Source organism: Ursus americanus, chromosome 12 (assembly GCF_024610735.1).
Source record: "Ursus americanus isolate L20-20 chromosome 12, mUrsAme1.1.p, whole genome shotgun sequence".
In the NCBI taxonomy this organism is placed as follows: domain Eukaryota; kingdom Metazoa; phylum Chordata; class Mammalia; order Carnivora; family Ursidae; genus Ursus; species Ursus americanus.
Window position 1 is genome coordinate 11294527 of NC_142138.1, and position 14943 is coordinate 11309469.

Consider the following 14943-nt stretch of genomic DNA (forward strand, 5'->3'; position numbering starts at 1 on the left):
TTTTTTTTTAAAGATTTTATTTATTTATGTGACAGAGAGACAGCCAGCGAGAGAGGGAACACAGCAGGGGAGAGGGAGAGGAAGAAGCAGGCTCCCAGCCGAGGAGCCCGATGTGGGACTCGATCCCGCAACGCCGGAATCACACCCTGAGCCGAAGGCAGACGCTTAACGACTGCGCTACCCAGGCGCCCCAAGAGCAAACAGAATTTTTTAATTGAGAGATTTCTAATAAATCTTAGGAATTTAATTTTTCAATTTCACCAGTATTTTGCAACACCTTTGGGAATACCTACAGGCACCCTGACATATCACAATTCAGAAAGTTACTGTGCTGTGGGAGATGCCTGGAAGAAATGGGTTAGCGCTTCTCCAAGCCAGGCTGGTTTCTGAAGGTGGGAAAGGGAGCACAAGTAATCCACTGGGATGCTCCAGAGTCACCAACAGTGACTTTCCACAAGTTGCTGCTGACCTACTAGCCAGCAAGCGTTCTGCTACCAGACGAAATCTTGTTCACTGTATTATTCTGCGTACCGACCATACAAAAGATGCAGCGAACAAGCAAGACCAAAACACCTCCTACAATTCAACAATTTAAAAAATCCCCCAAAGCTGTGTTGAACAAATGAACAAAACTGACCATGTGCGGTCAATGGGCTGACACCATCCAAGCATACTGTAGTTCCCATAACTAGAAAGCAGAGAACATCATATCCTATTGTTCATTACTTGTAAGAACGCACTGTCCTCTAGACCCTGGGCTGGGTGCTGGGGACATGATGATGCACAACAGATACTGTGACTGTGTCCTGTGCCTGTGGGCACACAGGAAGCTCGGAGAGACACAACCACCCGTGCATCCCAGGGCCTGCCACGTTGCTTTAGATGTCTTCTCGCTCCCTCTTTCCTGCCAAATTCCTACTCTTATTATGGCGGGGGGGGGGGGAGCCTTAATTTAGTTTGCATTATGCCTTTTTATATTACAAAATATTTCTGACATACAGGAAAGTACAAAGAACAATAACACAAACACTGGTGGACCCACAGCGCTACTTTTTAAGTCTTTCTAATGGTCATACTACTCACATCCTTCTACAACATACTTTTTCTCATTTATCTCTGTTCTGAGACTTATCCACATTGATGCTTGTCGATCTCATTCATTCATACCACTTACATCCCCACCAGACATACAAAAGTCTCCACTGCTGAGCACATTCTTGACAACTCTCCGTATCAATGTTTCCGAAGATCTGACTTAAGAGTATGTCACTCCTGTGCTTAAACCCTCCAATGGCTTCGCACTCAAGTAAAGACTGAAGTCCTCACTGTGGCCAAGACCCTACACAACTTACCCCTCCACGTTGTCTCTCTGACCTCATCTGCTAGGTCCCCTTCTTCCCTCTGGCCCAGTCACGCTGGTCTCTGCTGTTCTCTGAGCATACCGAGCAAGTTCCTGCCTCAGGGCCTTTGTGCTGGCTGTGCCCACGGCTTTAGATGCCTTCCCCTTAGATATCTACATGGATTGCTGCCGATTCCTCCAGGCCTTTACAGTAAGTTCACCTCTGAATTTTTTTTTTTAATTCAAGTCCACCCACCCACACAAACTTTCTTGTCCTTTAAAATTTTCACCTTGGCATTTATCACTAGCATATATATTTGACTTATTTTATGTGTTTCTTGTTAAGCTCAATAGATTCTAAACTGCCTCAAAATAAGCATTTTGGTTTGTTTTTCTCACTGCTCTATCTCCAGTGCCTACAATAGTTAAGTGCTCAATATCTACTGAATTAATTGAATGAAGACAAGCCAATTTGTACGTTAGTTAAAATGATGAGCATAATATCTCGTTTTGTTTTTATTTCCCTGATTATAGGTGGGCCTAAGCATCTTTTCATGTATTTGTTGGCCATTTGGGTTTCCTTTTCTGTGAATTGCTCATTTTCTCCCAGAACTTATCATTGATTTTATTCTTATAATTGGTAGGAGTTCTAAACTTAGTCTTGCTTTTCATCCTTTGCTGCTTATGAGAATTGCAAATATTATCTCTGGTCTGTGGCTTAATTACTTTTTTTTTTCCTTCTTACTTTGCTTATGGTTTATTTGGTGATGTAGAAATTTTGTATTTTAGTTTACATGTAGCCAAATTCATCAATCTCTCCCTCCAATTCTGCAGACCAGCACTTCTGTCGTCTTTTTCCTGACCACTGCCTCCCACCTTCCCGCCAAGGCCCAGTCCTCTCAGCTATCGAACACTTTACCTATTTAGAACTTCCTTTTTTTTTTTTTTTTAAACACGTCTATGAGCTCATGAGGCTAACAGTGTTGTGGAAAGACGCAAGCTTTGGGTTCAGATCCTGGCTTTGTCATGAGAGGCAGCATAACAAAGTCATGAAGAATACGGGTTATGAGCTATGCTGCTGATTTGAAAACTGAGCTCAGCCACTTACTAGCTATATGATCTTGGGCGTGATACTTGACCTCTGTGTGACTCAGTGTCTTCATCCACACAATGGGATAATAAGAGTACCTACCTTGTAACGTTGGGGTTGTCATGAGGATGCAGTGACTTAATACAGGTTCTTCCCCAATAACAGGGGCACAGGGGAAGCACTGAGAATGTCTGCTAGTGTCATTTTCATTGCTAACTCCATGACTATGGGCAAGCTATCCTCCCCAAACTTTCATTTTCTCTTTTGTGAGACAAGGCTGCCTCGGAGTGTGGGAAATAAAGCTGTAAAACAGTAACACAGGGCTGAGCTCTTGGCACTTGTGAGGCGCTCAGCAGATGTTAGTTCTCTCGCTTCTCTCTCCCTGGGGGTGGAGACTATGACTGTGTCTTTGAATCCTCAGTCTGCAGCACGAAACACGGTGCTCAAAAATTGTTGGCTGGCTTACTCTGTGACAGGCGCTGACGACATGGATCACTCAGACACACGGCCCGTCTCTCAAGATCTCAGGCTGGAAGAATGAACGAGGGAGCTGGAGAGAAACCGCCTTGGCAACACTTCGACGAGAGGCGTGGGCCAAGGCAGTGCTTTCACACGGTGCTCCCTGGCGCTCAGGCGCTGCCGGACATCTGGCTGGAGCTGCCGGTGCTGCCAGAGAGAGGGGCTATACAGAGGGAGCCTCTCCTCAGCCTCCCCCACAGCCGCTCCGCTTTCACGGGCTCCCAGTATTGGACATCCATGCCATGCCAGTTGATGAAAAGGTTCTGTAGCTTAAAACCACCAGGCGAACAGAACAAAGATGGGCTTTATGGACCCTAAACTGGTGCGAGTTCTACTTTTTTCGTTTGACACCTCTCAGCCTTGGTGTCCTCACAGGGAGAAGAGGGATAATCACACTGAATCTAGAGTCTTGTTGAAAGGACTCAACAGCGTATGCAGTCACTGGCACACAGTAGAACCTTACGAATTCCTTCTCCTCTTATAATCAACTATGTACACAGTATGTAACATATTACTCTAATACTAATTTAGGACTGAGCATACGTTGTCCTGAGCCTCATCGGGCTTCGGCTTCCTCATTTGAGAACTGGGGATAATGACACCCACCCAAACACTGCTGCAAGAAGGAAAGGTGACCACATACACAGTCTTTTGCAGAGCGCCTGCGCACAGAAAGCACCTAGAGCCGCTGGCTCTCTTCTCTTCTCCCTTCAAACACGGGAGGCCACGGTGGCGGGAGCCCTTTCCCTCAGGAGCGCTGGGTGCGGGCCTCTCACCTTATCTCAGACACCAGGGAGGTCAGGGAAGACAGTCATCCCCCCGCACTCATGGCTCTTACAGACTTCCAGTGCCGCTGGCTGAGGCCCAAGGGGAGCCAGCTCGTCAGAGGGCACAGCTGGGACTCAGCACACGAAAGAGTAAGTGCAAGAGTCCCTTCCCCACACCTACCCCCACTACCACCTCCTCTAAAGTTAAAATCAACACTCTCCTCTTAAAGTGACTTCATTCATCTCAAGTTTGTAGTGTCATCTGGAGACTTTCAAAAGACAGACTAATTGCTTGTCATCGCGGCATTACTATAATACAGAACTGCATCTTCCCCAAAATGTTTCGCAAAGGTTGTCACTGATGTTCAGAAGGCTTGAATGCCCCGCCAACAGCGCACTTATCCAACTTTTCAGGCAACCCGCAGTCTCACCTGAATTCAACCAGCACACGGTGAAGAATCAGAACAGTGCTATACATACCGTAAAGATCCGGATTGCTGCGGATATACAGCCTCACAAAGTTTTTTCCGGGTATCGGCAAGACAGACCCTTTAATTCTGTCAAAGACCTGGAAAATAACACGGTAGTAAGTCTACTGAAGATTTCTTTAAAGTTTAATCCATTGAAATACTGCAAAATCAAAACTCTGTGATTACAGCTTTTACGATGAGAGTATTTTCAAATGCCAACCTTTACTTTTGTAAGACCATATCCGGTATACAAAAGCTTTCACATCATGCGATTGTTTAACCATAGAAGACACAAGCCTCCATTACGGGTGAAAGGAAAGGTGAAACTGGTTTACAAACCTGGTAAGTGTCTACATCAAAGAATGTCTGATAGTATTCAAACGTCCAGAAGGGGGAGCTTTTCTTCTGTCCAGCAAGTAACTGTCAGAGGTAAAATAAAATATAATGAACACAGAAGTAATTTCCTCCTGTCAGCTACGCAGACACTGGGAGCTGATCTAACGGAAAATCAAGATGCACGGAAGACGGAGCCCTTCTGCATTCATCAACTTTGCAACAGCCGTGCCCAACTCAGCCTGACAGAAAACAAGCATCCATTCTGAAGTCACACCGCAAGGTTTCAATTCCTGGTCCGTCCACCAGGGAGAGACTTGACAGATCACTAGACTCCGTTCTCTAAAAAGTACAGCGAGCAAGACCCACCTCGTAGGATTATAGGAAGGATGGGCTCAGTTCTCTAGAATATGCATCAGGTACGATAACACAGACACGCAAACACGTACCGACGGAAGGCAGTCAGTGTATCTTTTACTCCCACCGCCTCAAGATTCTTACCATCACCACCTGATTTCTCAAAAATCTGATCTGATTTACTCTCACGTACTAAAAGCTTAAAATATACTCCTCTGACAAAACCCCCCCCTCAAAATTCCAATTTAGAAGAGGCACACTTGGGCCACATCTGTCCCAACAGCACGGCTATTCGACAGCGGAATGCAGGCCCCTTGCCACTTCGGGTCTTTCGTGAGGATTCACACAGCAAAAGGCACAAATGGCCTATGAGGAGCTCTGCACAGCAAGGGAAGATATTTTTGGTTCATTAAAAGGAAAATTTTTCCATAATTAAAGCTGTCCAAAGTGGCAGTGGCTGCTTTCCATGGTAATGAATAGCCCACTTCTGGAGGTATTCAAGTGCTGTCTTTCGGACACACCACAGACAGCATTCATATCTTGGGAGGGAAGCTGAAACAGGAAACTGAAGGTTCTTTCCAACTCTAGTATTACAAGATATTGAACTCCAGAGACCCATGTTCCATCAGTTAGGACAAGGAATTCAGTATCTATCCTAGACTACTGGTAACATCTTCCCAATTCCTAGACAAATTAAGATAATGGATAGAATGTTCCAGTTTTAAGATTTTTTTCCCCTTACTCATTTTTCAAACTTTTGATGTCTACTGTTGCTCAGTGTGATGGTTAATTTCATATGTCAACTTGTCTAGGCCACAGCACCCAGATATTTCGTCAGACATTATTCTGGATGCTTCTGTGATGGTGTTTTTGGATAAGCTTTACATTTAAATTGGTGGACTTTGAGTAAAGCAGATAGCCCTCCACAATGTGGGTAGGCCACAGCCAATCAGGTGAATGCCTGAACAGAACAAAAGGCCAACCTCTCTGAGCAAGAGGGACCTCTCCAGAAGACTGCCTTTGGACTTCATCGGCAATACCAGCTCTTCCTGGATCTACCGCAGAATGCTTTTGGACTCAAACTCCAACTCCTTCCTGAATCTCAGCCTACCGGCCACTTCCACCAGATTTTGGGGGCACCAAGCATCCACAATCACATGAACCAATTTTTAAAAACAAACCTCTTTCAGGGCACGAGAGTGGCTCAGTCCATTGAGCATCCGACTCGATATCCGCTCAGGTCATGATCTCAGGGTTGTGGGATCAAGCCCCACTTCAGGCTCTGTGCTCAGCACAGAGTCTGCTTAAGATTCTCTCTCTCCATCTCCCTCTACCCCTCCTCCCTCCCTCTCTTTCTCTCTCTCTCTCAAATAAATAAATACATCCTTTAAAAAAAAATTAAAAATACACCTCTTTCTCAGGGCACCTGGGTGGCTCAGTCGGTTGACCATACAACTCTTAGTTTCGGCTCAGATCGTAATCTCCTGGGTTGTGAAATCGAGCCCTAGGTTGGGGAGTCTACTTGAAGATTCTCTCCCTCTGCCCTTCCCCCCACTCGTGCACACACACGAAATAAATCTTTTTTAAAAATTAAAATAAATAAATAAACCTCTTTCTCTATAAATACACATTGTATTGGTTCTATTTCTCTGGAGAACTCTAATTAATCGTGTATACGGAGGCAAGTTATTTAAACTTTGTGCCTCAGGTTTTCCCTTTGCAAAATTGAAGATAAGAATAGTTCCTGGCATACGGAGTTGTTCTGAGGATTAAATAAGATGATCCAAGCAAGGAACTTTAAATGGTGTCTGCCAGCTATAAAACACAGAATGAACATCAGCTGTTGTAATGATAATGATGACAATAGTCAACATACTATTTTCTTATATTTCAGATGAGAAAACCCAGTTGTCGGGAAGTTCACGTACCTTACCCAAGACCACGTAGCTATTACTACTGGCTGGGCCAGGATTCAAAGTTAGGCTCCTAGGCCTAAGCTCTTGCCACAGTATCTAGTATACAAGGGTATTTAATTTAGCATACACCTCAATACTTATTTGGATATTTCATGGAGTTCCACAAAGAGCACCCGGCACGCGGGAGCTAAGCTATTTAGTAAGCCTGTGGACTCACTGCTATAAACTGGGGGCTCCCCTAGGGCATCACGGTCATGACTGTATTGATAAAATATTAATAGAAATGCTGTTTTTCTGGAACCCACTAACAGTACACACAAATAAATCTTTGTGATCAAAACCAGCCACCTGATACTCACCGTCCAACCAATGCAGAAACCTAGAAGTCTTCCTAGAATCCTTGCTCTCTCTCCTTCACCCCTTTCCCACCAAGTCCTATGGAGCCCGCCCCCTCACCACCTGTGTCCAACTCTAGTTCTGGCTTCATCACTTCTAGCCGAGACCACCTCCACAGCCTCCCACCTGGCCTTCTGGCCTCCGGTCTGTCTCCTTCCAATTTATACCCCACAAGGCCACAGTATCTTTATCTTTAAACTTCGCTGCCCATACCATCTAAAATCGTTCAGTAGCTCCTGATAGCTTTCAGAAGACAATTCCTACTCATTCGGCTGGGCCCTTGCCAGGCCGTGAAGCCTCATCTCCTGTCTTCACCTATACTTGGCTCCGTATGTATGTGAAGGTGGGAAACATGCTGTGTGTACTGCTCTTCTGTGCCTCTTTGCCTTTTCGAGAACAGTTCCCTTTGCCCAGATCACCCCCCCCCACCTTCTTCCCTTGGCCACCTCCTACGCCGGTGCCAAGACTCAGGTTAGGGGTCACTACCTCCACAAGGTCCTGGCTCTGCACCCGCAGCCCCGGTGTCCCCTCCACCGGCAGGCTTCCCGTGGGTAACAATGGCCTGGGTGCCTGTCTGTCTCTCGCCCGCCCCCACCCCGAGGCAGAGGACACGTCTGATCTACCTTTGGACTGGCACTGCCTGGCACTCTGTGTGGCACACAGGAGACAGTGAATAAATGCATGAAGAAGCTTTTAAAATTTTAAAAGGAAAAACCAATTTCAAAGGCAAGTTCAAACCTCAGTTTTGTCAGAGTCATCGTTTCCCAGCAACTCATCGTCCTCTTCTCCCCCTGAGCCTCTTGGGAGTCCTGGTTGGTGTGTCGGGCTTTCACTAGGACCCTCGATGTGTATTGTAGTGGCACCTGGGTTTGCCGCTGAAGTGGCTGCATCACCAAATTCTGAAAGCAATTGGAGACCTTACCCACATGGGAAACGCTATACTTTCAATTTTAAAGGCAAGCTGTTATAACCCCGGCTTTGCTATACACTCTATTTGATACAAACAGCAAAAGGCTCTGAAGAAAAACTCATCTAGAAATCAAGCTGACTTGGAAAAAAGATTACAAAGACAACACAATTTGGAGTCAAACCTAGATTTTAGTTCTGGCTCAGCTACTTACTAATGAAATGAGCCTGAGTAAGTAACTCAACCTCTATAAGCCTCAGTATTCTTGTCTACGCAATGGGAAGAACAATACTTATCTTCAGAGAATAATATCTTCAGAGAATTTGGGGAAAGTTAGAAATCTTACCCAAGTAAAGTCCTTAGCAGAGTGGCTGGCCCATCGTGAGTACCCAATCTAAACCTCTCTTCTTTGATTCAAGTTCAAAGAATTTTAATGGAAGTTGTTATTTCCAAGAAGTCCTATGTAATTACTATGGAAAATATAGGGTCAAATGTAAAAGTAGAAAGCACAGAATAAATATCACTCACAGTCCCACCACATGGAGGTAAACACTAATAATTTTTGATATGTTTCCTTTTCTCTATATAGTGAATCCATAAGATTCACGACAGTGACGAACATTCATTCATTCAACAAATATTTACTGCATGCCTACAGTACTGACCTAGGATGTGATACTATACAAACAATTTTGTATCCTGCTCTGTTGACTGGAGATTATAGAAAAATGTTTTTTCATTTTATATCAGTCTTAACAATAATCATTTTCATGACCACGTAATATTCCATCAGCTGGGAGGTGGAGAGACTAGGAGAGGTTGTTAAGTTGGATGTTTGGGGTGTTTCCAACTTTCCGTTATAAAAAGATCACCGTAAGAAGTGTCTGCATAGAAAAAGCCCTTGAGTTATTATCTATGAACACCTGTCTCCGCAATCACCAGGACAAAGGGCGCAAACCATTCATAAGGCTCTTAAGCCATGGTGATAAACTGCTTTCCAAAGGAACCTCAACTAGTCACACCTACCAGCAATGATCGAGACTTCCTGTCTCTGGCTATTCTAACAAACTTTATTTAGCTGCTTTTGAGTAAAACTCAAGAAAGCTCTGAACCTCGGAAGGATTCAGGAAGAGTACCAGCAGGGAACTATTATAAAACTACAAGCACAGGGGTGCCTGGGTGGCTCAGTCGGTTGAATGTCTGCCTTTGGCTCAGGTCATGATACTGGGGTCCTGGGACAGAGCCCCAGTCGGGCTTCTTGCTCAGCTGGGAGTCTGCTTCTCCCTCTCCCTCTGCCCCACCGCCCTGTTCGTGCGCTCGAGCGCTCTCTCTCTCTCTCTCCCAAAAAAATAAATAAAACCTTAAAAAAAAAAAAAAAACTACAAGCATAGCATGAATCCTACAACCGGCAGTAGGATGGGGCTCTAGGATAACTAAGCCCGCTCTTATGTCTTTCAGCTATGTAAACAGTTTTACGGAGAGAACCAGGTGACTAAAATTAATTAGGTGGCTAATATGTGTTCATCAGTCAAGCCTCAGTCTGCAACGTTAGAGCAGCGCGGTGCTCTGGAGTGAGATGGTCCTTTGTGTCAAAGTTCAGACTAACATTCCATGACCTCAGGCAAATGACTCTGTATCTCTGAGTCTCTGTTTCCAAAATGTAGATAATACCTATCTTACAGAGAGATTTTGAGAATGATATGAGATAATAGTAAATATTGTCATAGCTATCATTTATTGGCCGGACGGGACACTAAAATTTAAAAAGACGGTCACAACGGATGGGATCAGATGGAGGAAGATGCACTTAAGTCTCACATTTAAAAAGCACTAGTTCAGCAGGCAGAAGGGCATGCCAGAACGAGAGCATCACTTTAGAGGGAGAAAGGACAAAGATGTTCAAAGGAGGATGATAACTCCTCTCCTTGCCGGGGCTAGGAAAGGCTTCTTAGAGAAGATGCTGTACGAGCATGGCCAGAGGCGGGGTGGGGATGGCACCACGCACAAAAGGCACGGGACAAGCAAGAGCCAGAAGACGGGAAGTGCACGCCCTGTCTGAGAAACAGCAGGTAGCATGGTTTGACTGGAATGTAGCACGTGTGTACCTCTCACAGGATGACTGGCCACACGTCCTGCTCCATATGAGATGAATATTCGTGGCCAGCTCAGCTCCTTGAGAGCAAGCCTGGTGTGTTCTTTATTTCCGTCACCAACGTTCTCTGCTTCTACACGCTGGCACACCCTACGCTTTGTGCGGCCTCTGTTCCTTTTCTGACACCGTGTCTTCCACCTGAAGGGTCCTGATCTCTAATTTCTCACCTGAACTTCCATCTGCCCCAGGAAAGCCTGCCACGATCCCCACAGCATCCTGCACTCTCTTCTAAAGAGCAAAGTCCTTAACACCGTTTACCACGTCCTCTGTGATTTGGCTCCGGCCTTGTCTCTAACCTCGCCTTGTGCGAGTCTCCTCCGCCATCTGTGTTCTGGCACACTGGCCCTCCTTCAGTTACTTGGGAGAAAAAAGTCAAACAAACCTCCCTCCTCAGGTGCTTTGCATATGCTATTCTCTACGCTGAACTTTCTCACACTGTACTCAGAAAGGGTGACCAAGGAGGGCTTCTCGAATGAACTGAGATTTAAACAGAGTGAGGGAGCAAGCCACGGGGCCATCTGGAAGAAGAATTCCCAAACAGAAAGATGGCACAAAAGCCCTAAGCTGTGAGTGTCCTTGGTGCGTAGGAAGGACAGTGACAGGCCCATGTGGGAAGGGCAGAGAGAAAGGGCAGGAGTAGCAGGAGAGGAGATCAGAGGGAGTGGAGGGCTGGATCACGTAGTGCCTCCTAACACAGGAAAGGCTCCGGCTTTCATACCTCGTGAGATGGGAGTCACTGGAAGGTTCTGAAGGAATGACATGACCTGACTTAGTTTTAAAGGACTACTGACTGCAAAACACAGACTACAAGTGGACTAGGGAGGAAGCAGGAAGACCAGAAGGAAGGTAAAGGCTAGAATCCACACAAGAGGTGATGGTGACCTTGAGCATGGTAAGAGGTAGAGGTGATGAGAAGTTGTCAGATGCTGAATATATGCTGAAGATGGAGGCGGATTTGTCTTTAAACAACCCACCTCTTCTTCAGATAACATTGGCTGTGAAGCCAGGCTGCCTGGGTTCAAACCCTGCTTTGCCACTTGCTAACTATGTGCCCTTTAGGCAAATTACTTAATTTTTCTGTGCCTCAGTTTCCTCATTGGTAAAAAGGTAGAATAAAATAACTATTTCATAAAGTTAACATAAAGATTAGATGAGCTAATATTTGTAAAGCAAAACAGTGCCTGACATATATACTAAGTGCTGTGCAAGTGTTTACAAGACAAATAAGCATTTGTCAATCCCTCGTCTAGGTCAGGCTCCAGGTTATGAGTAATGGACTGTTCCTCCAGCACTTTCATAGTTTGTGGGTACATACTGAAGTGATCATTTACCAAATTAATGTCTCCCCCCACTAGATTGAAAGCTACATAAGGGAGTGAACTGTCTTGCTCACTCTTCTATCCCTGATAACTAGAACAACTGCCTGGTTCATAGTCACACCCATGAGATGCTTACTGTTTCAGTGAAGGAATGACCTGATCACATTTCATCATAATTACCTTTTTACACTTTTATCTACTCCAGCAGAGTAAAAAAACTTCTCCTTTATCTTTTTATCTCCTGTATCTAGTGAGTTCAAAGCACAAAGGAGGTGCTCAGTAAATGTCTGTTGAACTAAAGCAGTAACTCTATAAACGTTTTTTGTAATCACTGTATTAAATTAATGATGTTACCAATCTGAAGGGCTATTTGGCAAAAAAGAACAGCTGGTGTGGACAAACAGAAAAACCTGGATGTGGCCAACATTCTTTTACCAAGATGTTTGAAGTCATCTTCTTAAATATAAATGCCAGTCTATCAATGAACACCCGTCACTGTGACTGCGGAAATACTGATCGTAAAAGCTGGGCACCCAACTGATGTACCTTCAAATTGCAGGTCATCTACAGCCGCCATTCAGCCAGTGGGTCTTCTCCCAATTAGTAAGAAAATCTGCAGAGATCTAAAAAGGAAAAATAAACTTCATAGGACACCAGAATAAAATATATGCAAACAAATCTTGTTTCACTGTTAGAAATGGTATTGATTTCCCTCGCCTCCTTTTTTAGTGGGGTGGGATACTTCCTGTATAAAGATAACCATTTAGCATCAGATATTAGGAAACTGTCATAAAGAAACTAACCCGGGGGGTCCGAAGTTTCCATCCAATCTCACTCACTCTGAGTGTTTAAGGACCAGGTACAGCCTGGGGATGCAAGGGTGAGGAAGGGGAGGCTGGAGTTTGAGAGGTGGCTATGAGGACAGTGAAAAGCAAAGGCAGTTCAGCCTAGCCAGTGGTTAAGGGCACAGGCTCTGGGGTCAAACAGACCTGGGTTTGATTCCCGATTCTGCTTCTCCTCGCTGTGTGGCTGTGTGACTGTGGGCTCCTCGGGGCCTCAGTTTTCTCATCTGTAAAATGGGTGCATCATGGTACCTACTCACAAGGTGTCGGAGGCCATTAAATGAGACAGTGAGTGTTAGGCGCTTAGTGCACAGCCGAGCAATTAGTAGGCGCTGGAATGAGGGCGACCCTGCAGCCTGGGACACCCTGAACCCAAGGTCTGGGAAAGAGCTGCCCAAAAAGCAGACGCAGTTTTAGGGGGAGGAGCTGGGCCGCAGCGGCCCGGGCGCGCAGGAGGTCACAGGCCCCCTCTGTCCCGGGCGGGCCAGCAAACCCGGCTGCCTCACCTCGGGGCCTCCGCGTCCAGCCGGTCCTGGAAAGGCTCCGGCCTCAGTAGCTCCCGCAGGTTCGTGTCCCGCCGAGTTGCCGGAAGCCGGAGATCCGGGGGGCGAGACTTCTCCGCCTCCTCCGGGCAGAGCCCCGCCTCCTTAAAGGGACCGCAGCACCAGGACAAGTTGCTTCGGAGATGGAGAGACCTGGGCCTCCAAAGACCGCCCTTCCCCCTCCCCATCGAGGCCGAGGTTCGGGTTCTTAAAGGGACAGACGCCGCCCGGAGGGGACGTGGGGACCCTGGGGGGCAGAGGGGAGGAGGCGGCACCGAGAATTCTCAAGCGTGTGGTGTCTTCTGTTTGTTCGTACCTCTTTTCTGACTGAAATATAAAATAGCATAACGAAGGACAGTTGTCAAGTGGCAAAAAGTCATCAATCCCTCGCATTCTTTTTTTGGCCTGAAAAATTTAATTAACCGGTGATGGAGTGGATGAGTCAAATCTTTTCTGAGTTGTGAATGAGAGTGATCGAGGGCGGGTGACGTCTGTTGACGTGGCCGCCCCCAGTACATGTGGCACTCCCGCGCCGCCACCTTCTCCCCGGGTGAAGGCGGGGGCGGGGGGAGCGGTACGCTTTGGCCTCAAGCACCCCTCTGTCCCCCTCGGCACTGACCGCCACCCCGAGCACGGCTGGGACCCAGTAAACGACGGCCGAGGTTGCACCGGCGGAGCTGGTGAGAAAAGATCTGCCCTCCCTTCTGTCTTGGCCCGGTCACGCCTCCACAGCGCTCCAGCTTTGGGGACCATTTTGTCCTCGCAGAGAAAGGCTGCCTCGGCCTCGGACCTCGCCAGGACTTCTGTGCTCCCCTGTCTCCTGGGCTTGCCTCCAGCCCCGCGACGGCTGTTGTCTGCCCATCTTCACCGGCCTGGGAGCGCTCCGAGAGCAAGGACCAGGAATGACTTTGGTCTCTGGGTGTCCAGAGCCCCGACGCAGTAGTTGCTCACTGAAGGTTAACTGCAGAGCGACAAGCTGTGGCTGGCTGAGCAGCAGAAGCCTAACTCCCGGCTCACAGGGAGGTGGAAACTGACTTTGGCCTCACCACACCCGACCCTTGTGGTCAATTGGAAAGACTTTACGTCTGAAATAAATATGTGTGTCTGTATTTTTATGCATACATACATACACACATACATACATACAGTGTATTTGCTGAACCGACATCATGATCAGGCTTTACACATGCAAGGCTCTCATTCTGAGAACACTCTGCAAGCTTGAGGTGACTCTCCACATTTTATAAAGAGGAAGTTGAGGCTTAGAGTATGTGCAGGGTTCTTTGGTCGAATAGGTACCAGGAGTGAATTGCAATGCACAAACTGACGTATGCAGTACGTCAAACACCTCTTGTACCCCCTTTCAGATCCTCTTGGCCTCACCTGCTGCTTATTTCGCCACCATGGATGTTACTCGGGCCCCAGCAGTTATAACCTAAGTGAGCTTCTCCTCAAGCCCACGCCTCGGGCTTCTCACTTGCACCATGGCTTGCTTCCTGGAGACCACGGGTCTGCTGGAACTGGTCAACATGGGGACAGGAGCAACCCAGAAGTGCAGGGGTGGGGAGTGGTTGATACATCATGGGACACATCTTGAGTAATGGAGTGAACGACTGATGCTTCTCTCTTTTTCCCCTCAGATAGCTCATATAGCTTTCTAATGTCTTGCAGGATCAAGCAACAAATGCCTTAGGAAGCGACCAGTTTGATAATGCATCCCTGCCATGGCTCTCCTTCCTTCCCTGCTTTATAGCCCCTGTCCCTCGCTCCTGGTTCTTGGACTCGCACTTGCCCATAAGGTCCTCATATGAGGAACCTGCACTAAGGCTCGCTGGTACCAAGAGTGGCCCCAGGAGTCAGCCCTCGGGTTGGAATTTCGGAACTGGACTGCTCAGCGGTCGAGTGGCAGAAACCCCAGTGCTGGCGGTAAGTGTGTGTGTTGTAGGGGGCGGGTGATAACACCTAGACTATCTATTTCTTCTCTTGGAAACAGA

At 46.8% G+C, this 14943-nt stretch overlaps 1 protein-coding gene across 5 annotated transcripts in view; it reads right to left on the bottom strand.

Moving 5' to 3' along the window:
• YIPF1 (Yip1 domain family member 1) overlaps positions 1-13030 on the bottom strand; it is a 35962-nt gene extending 22932 nt beyond the window's left edge. For 4 of the 5 annotated variants that reach the window (XR_015726242.1, XR_015726243.1, XM_087865892.1 and 1 more), the window contains exons 1-6: positions 12914-13028; positions 12555-12634; positions 12112-12188; positions 7926-8086; positions 4525-4605; positions 4196-4283 (exon numbers count right to left, since the gene is read on the bottom strand). Coding sequence is in view for 3 of the 5 variants with exons in the window: in XM_087865892.1 (XP_087722018.1) it covers positions 4196-4283; positions 4525-4605; positions 7926-8086; positions 12112-12142 (361 nt within the window). In the remaining 2 variants the exon portion in view is untranslated. Of the gene's footprint in view, positions 1-4195; positions 4284-4524; positions 4606-7925; positions 8087-12111; positions 12189-12554; positions 12635-12913 lie in introns of all 5 variants that reach the window. The other variant, XM_087865893.1, reaches the window with a different exon arrangement.
• Between the last annotated feature and the right edge of the window lie 1913 nt (positions 13031-14943).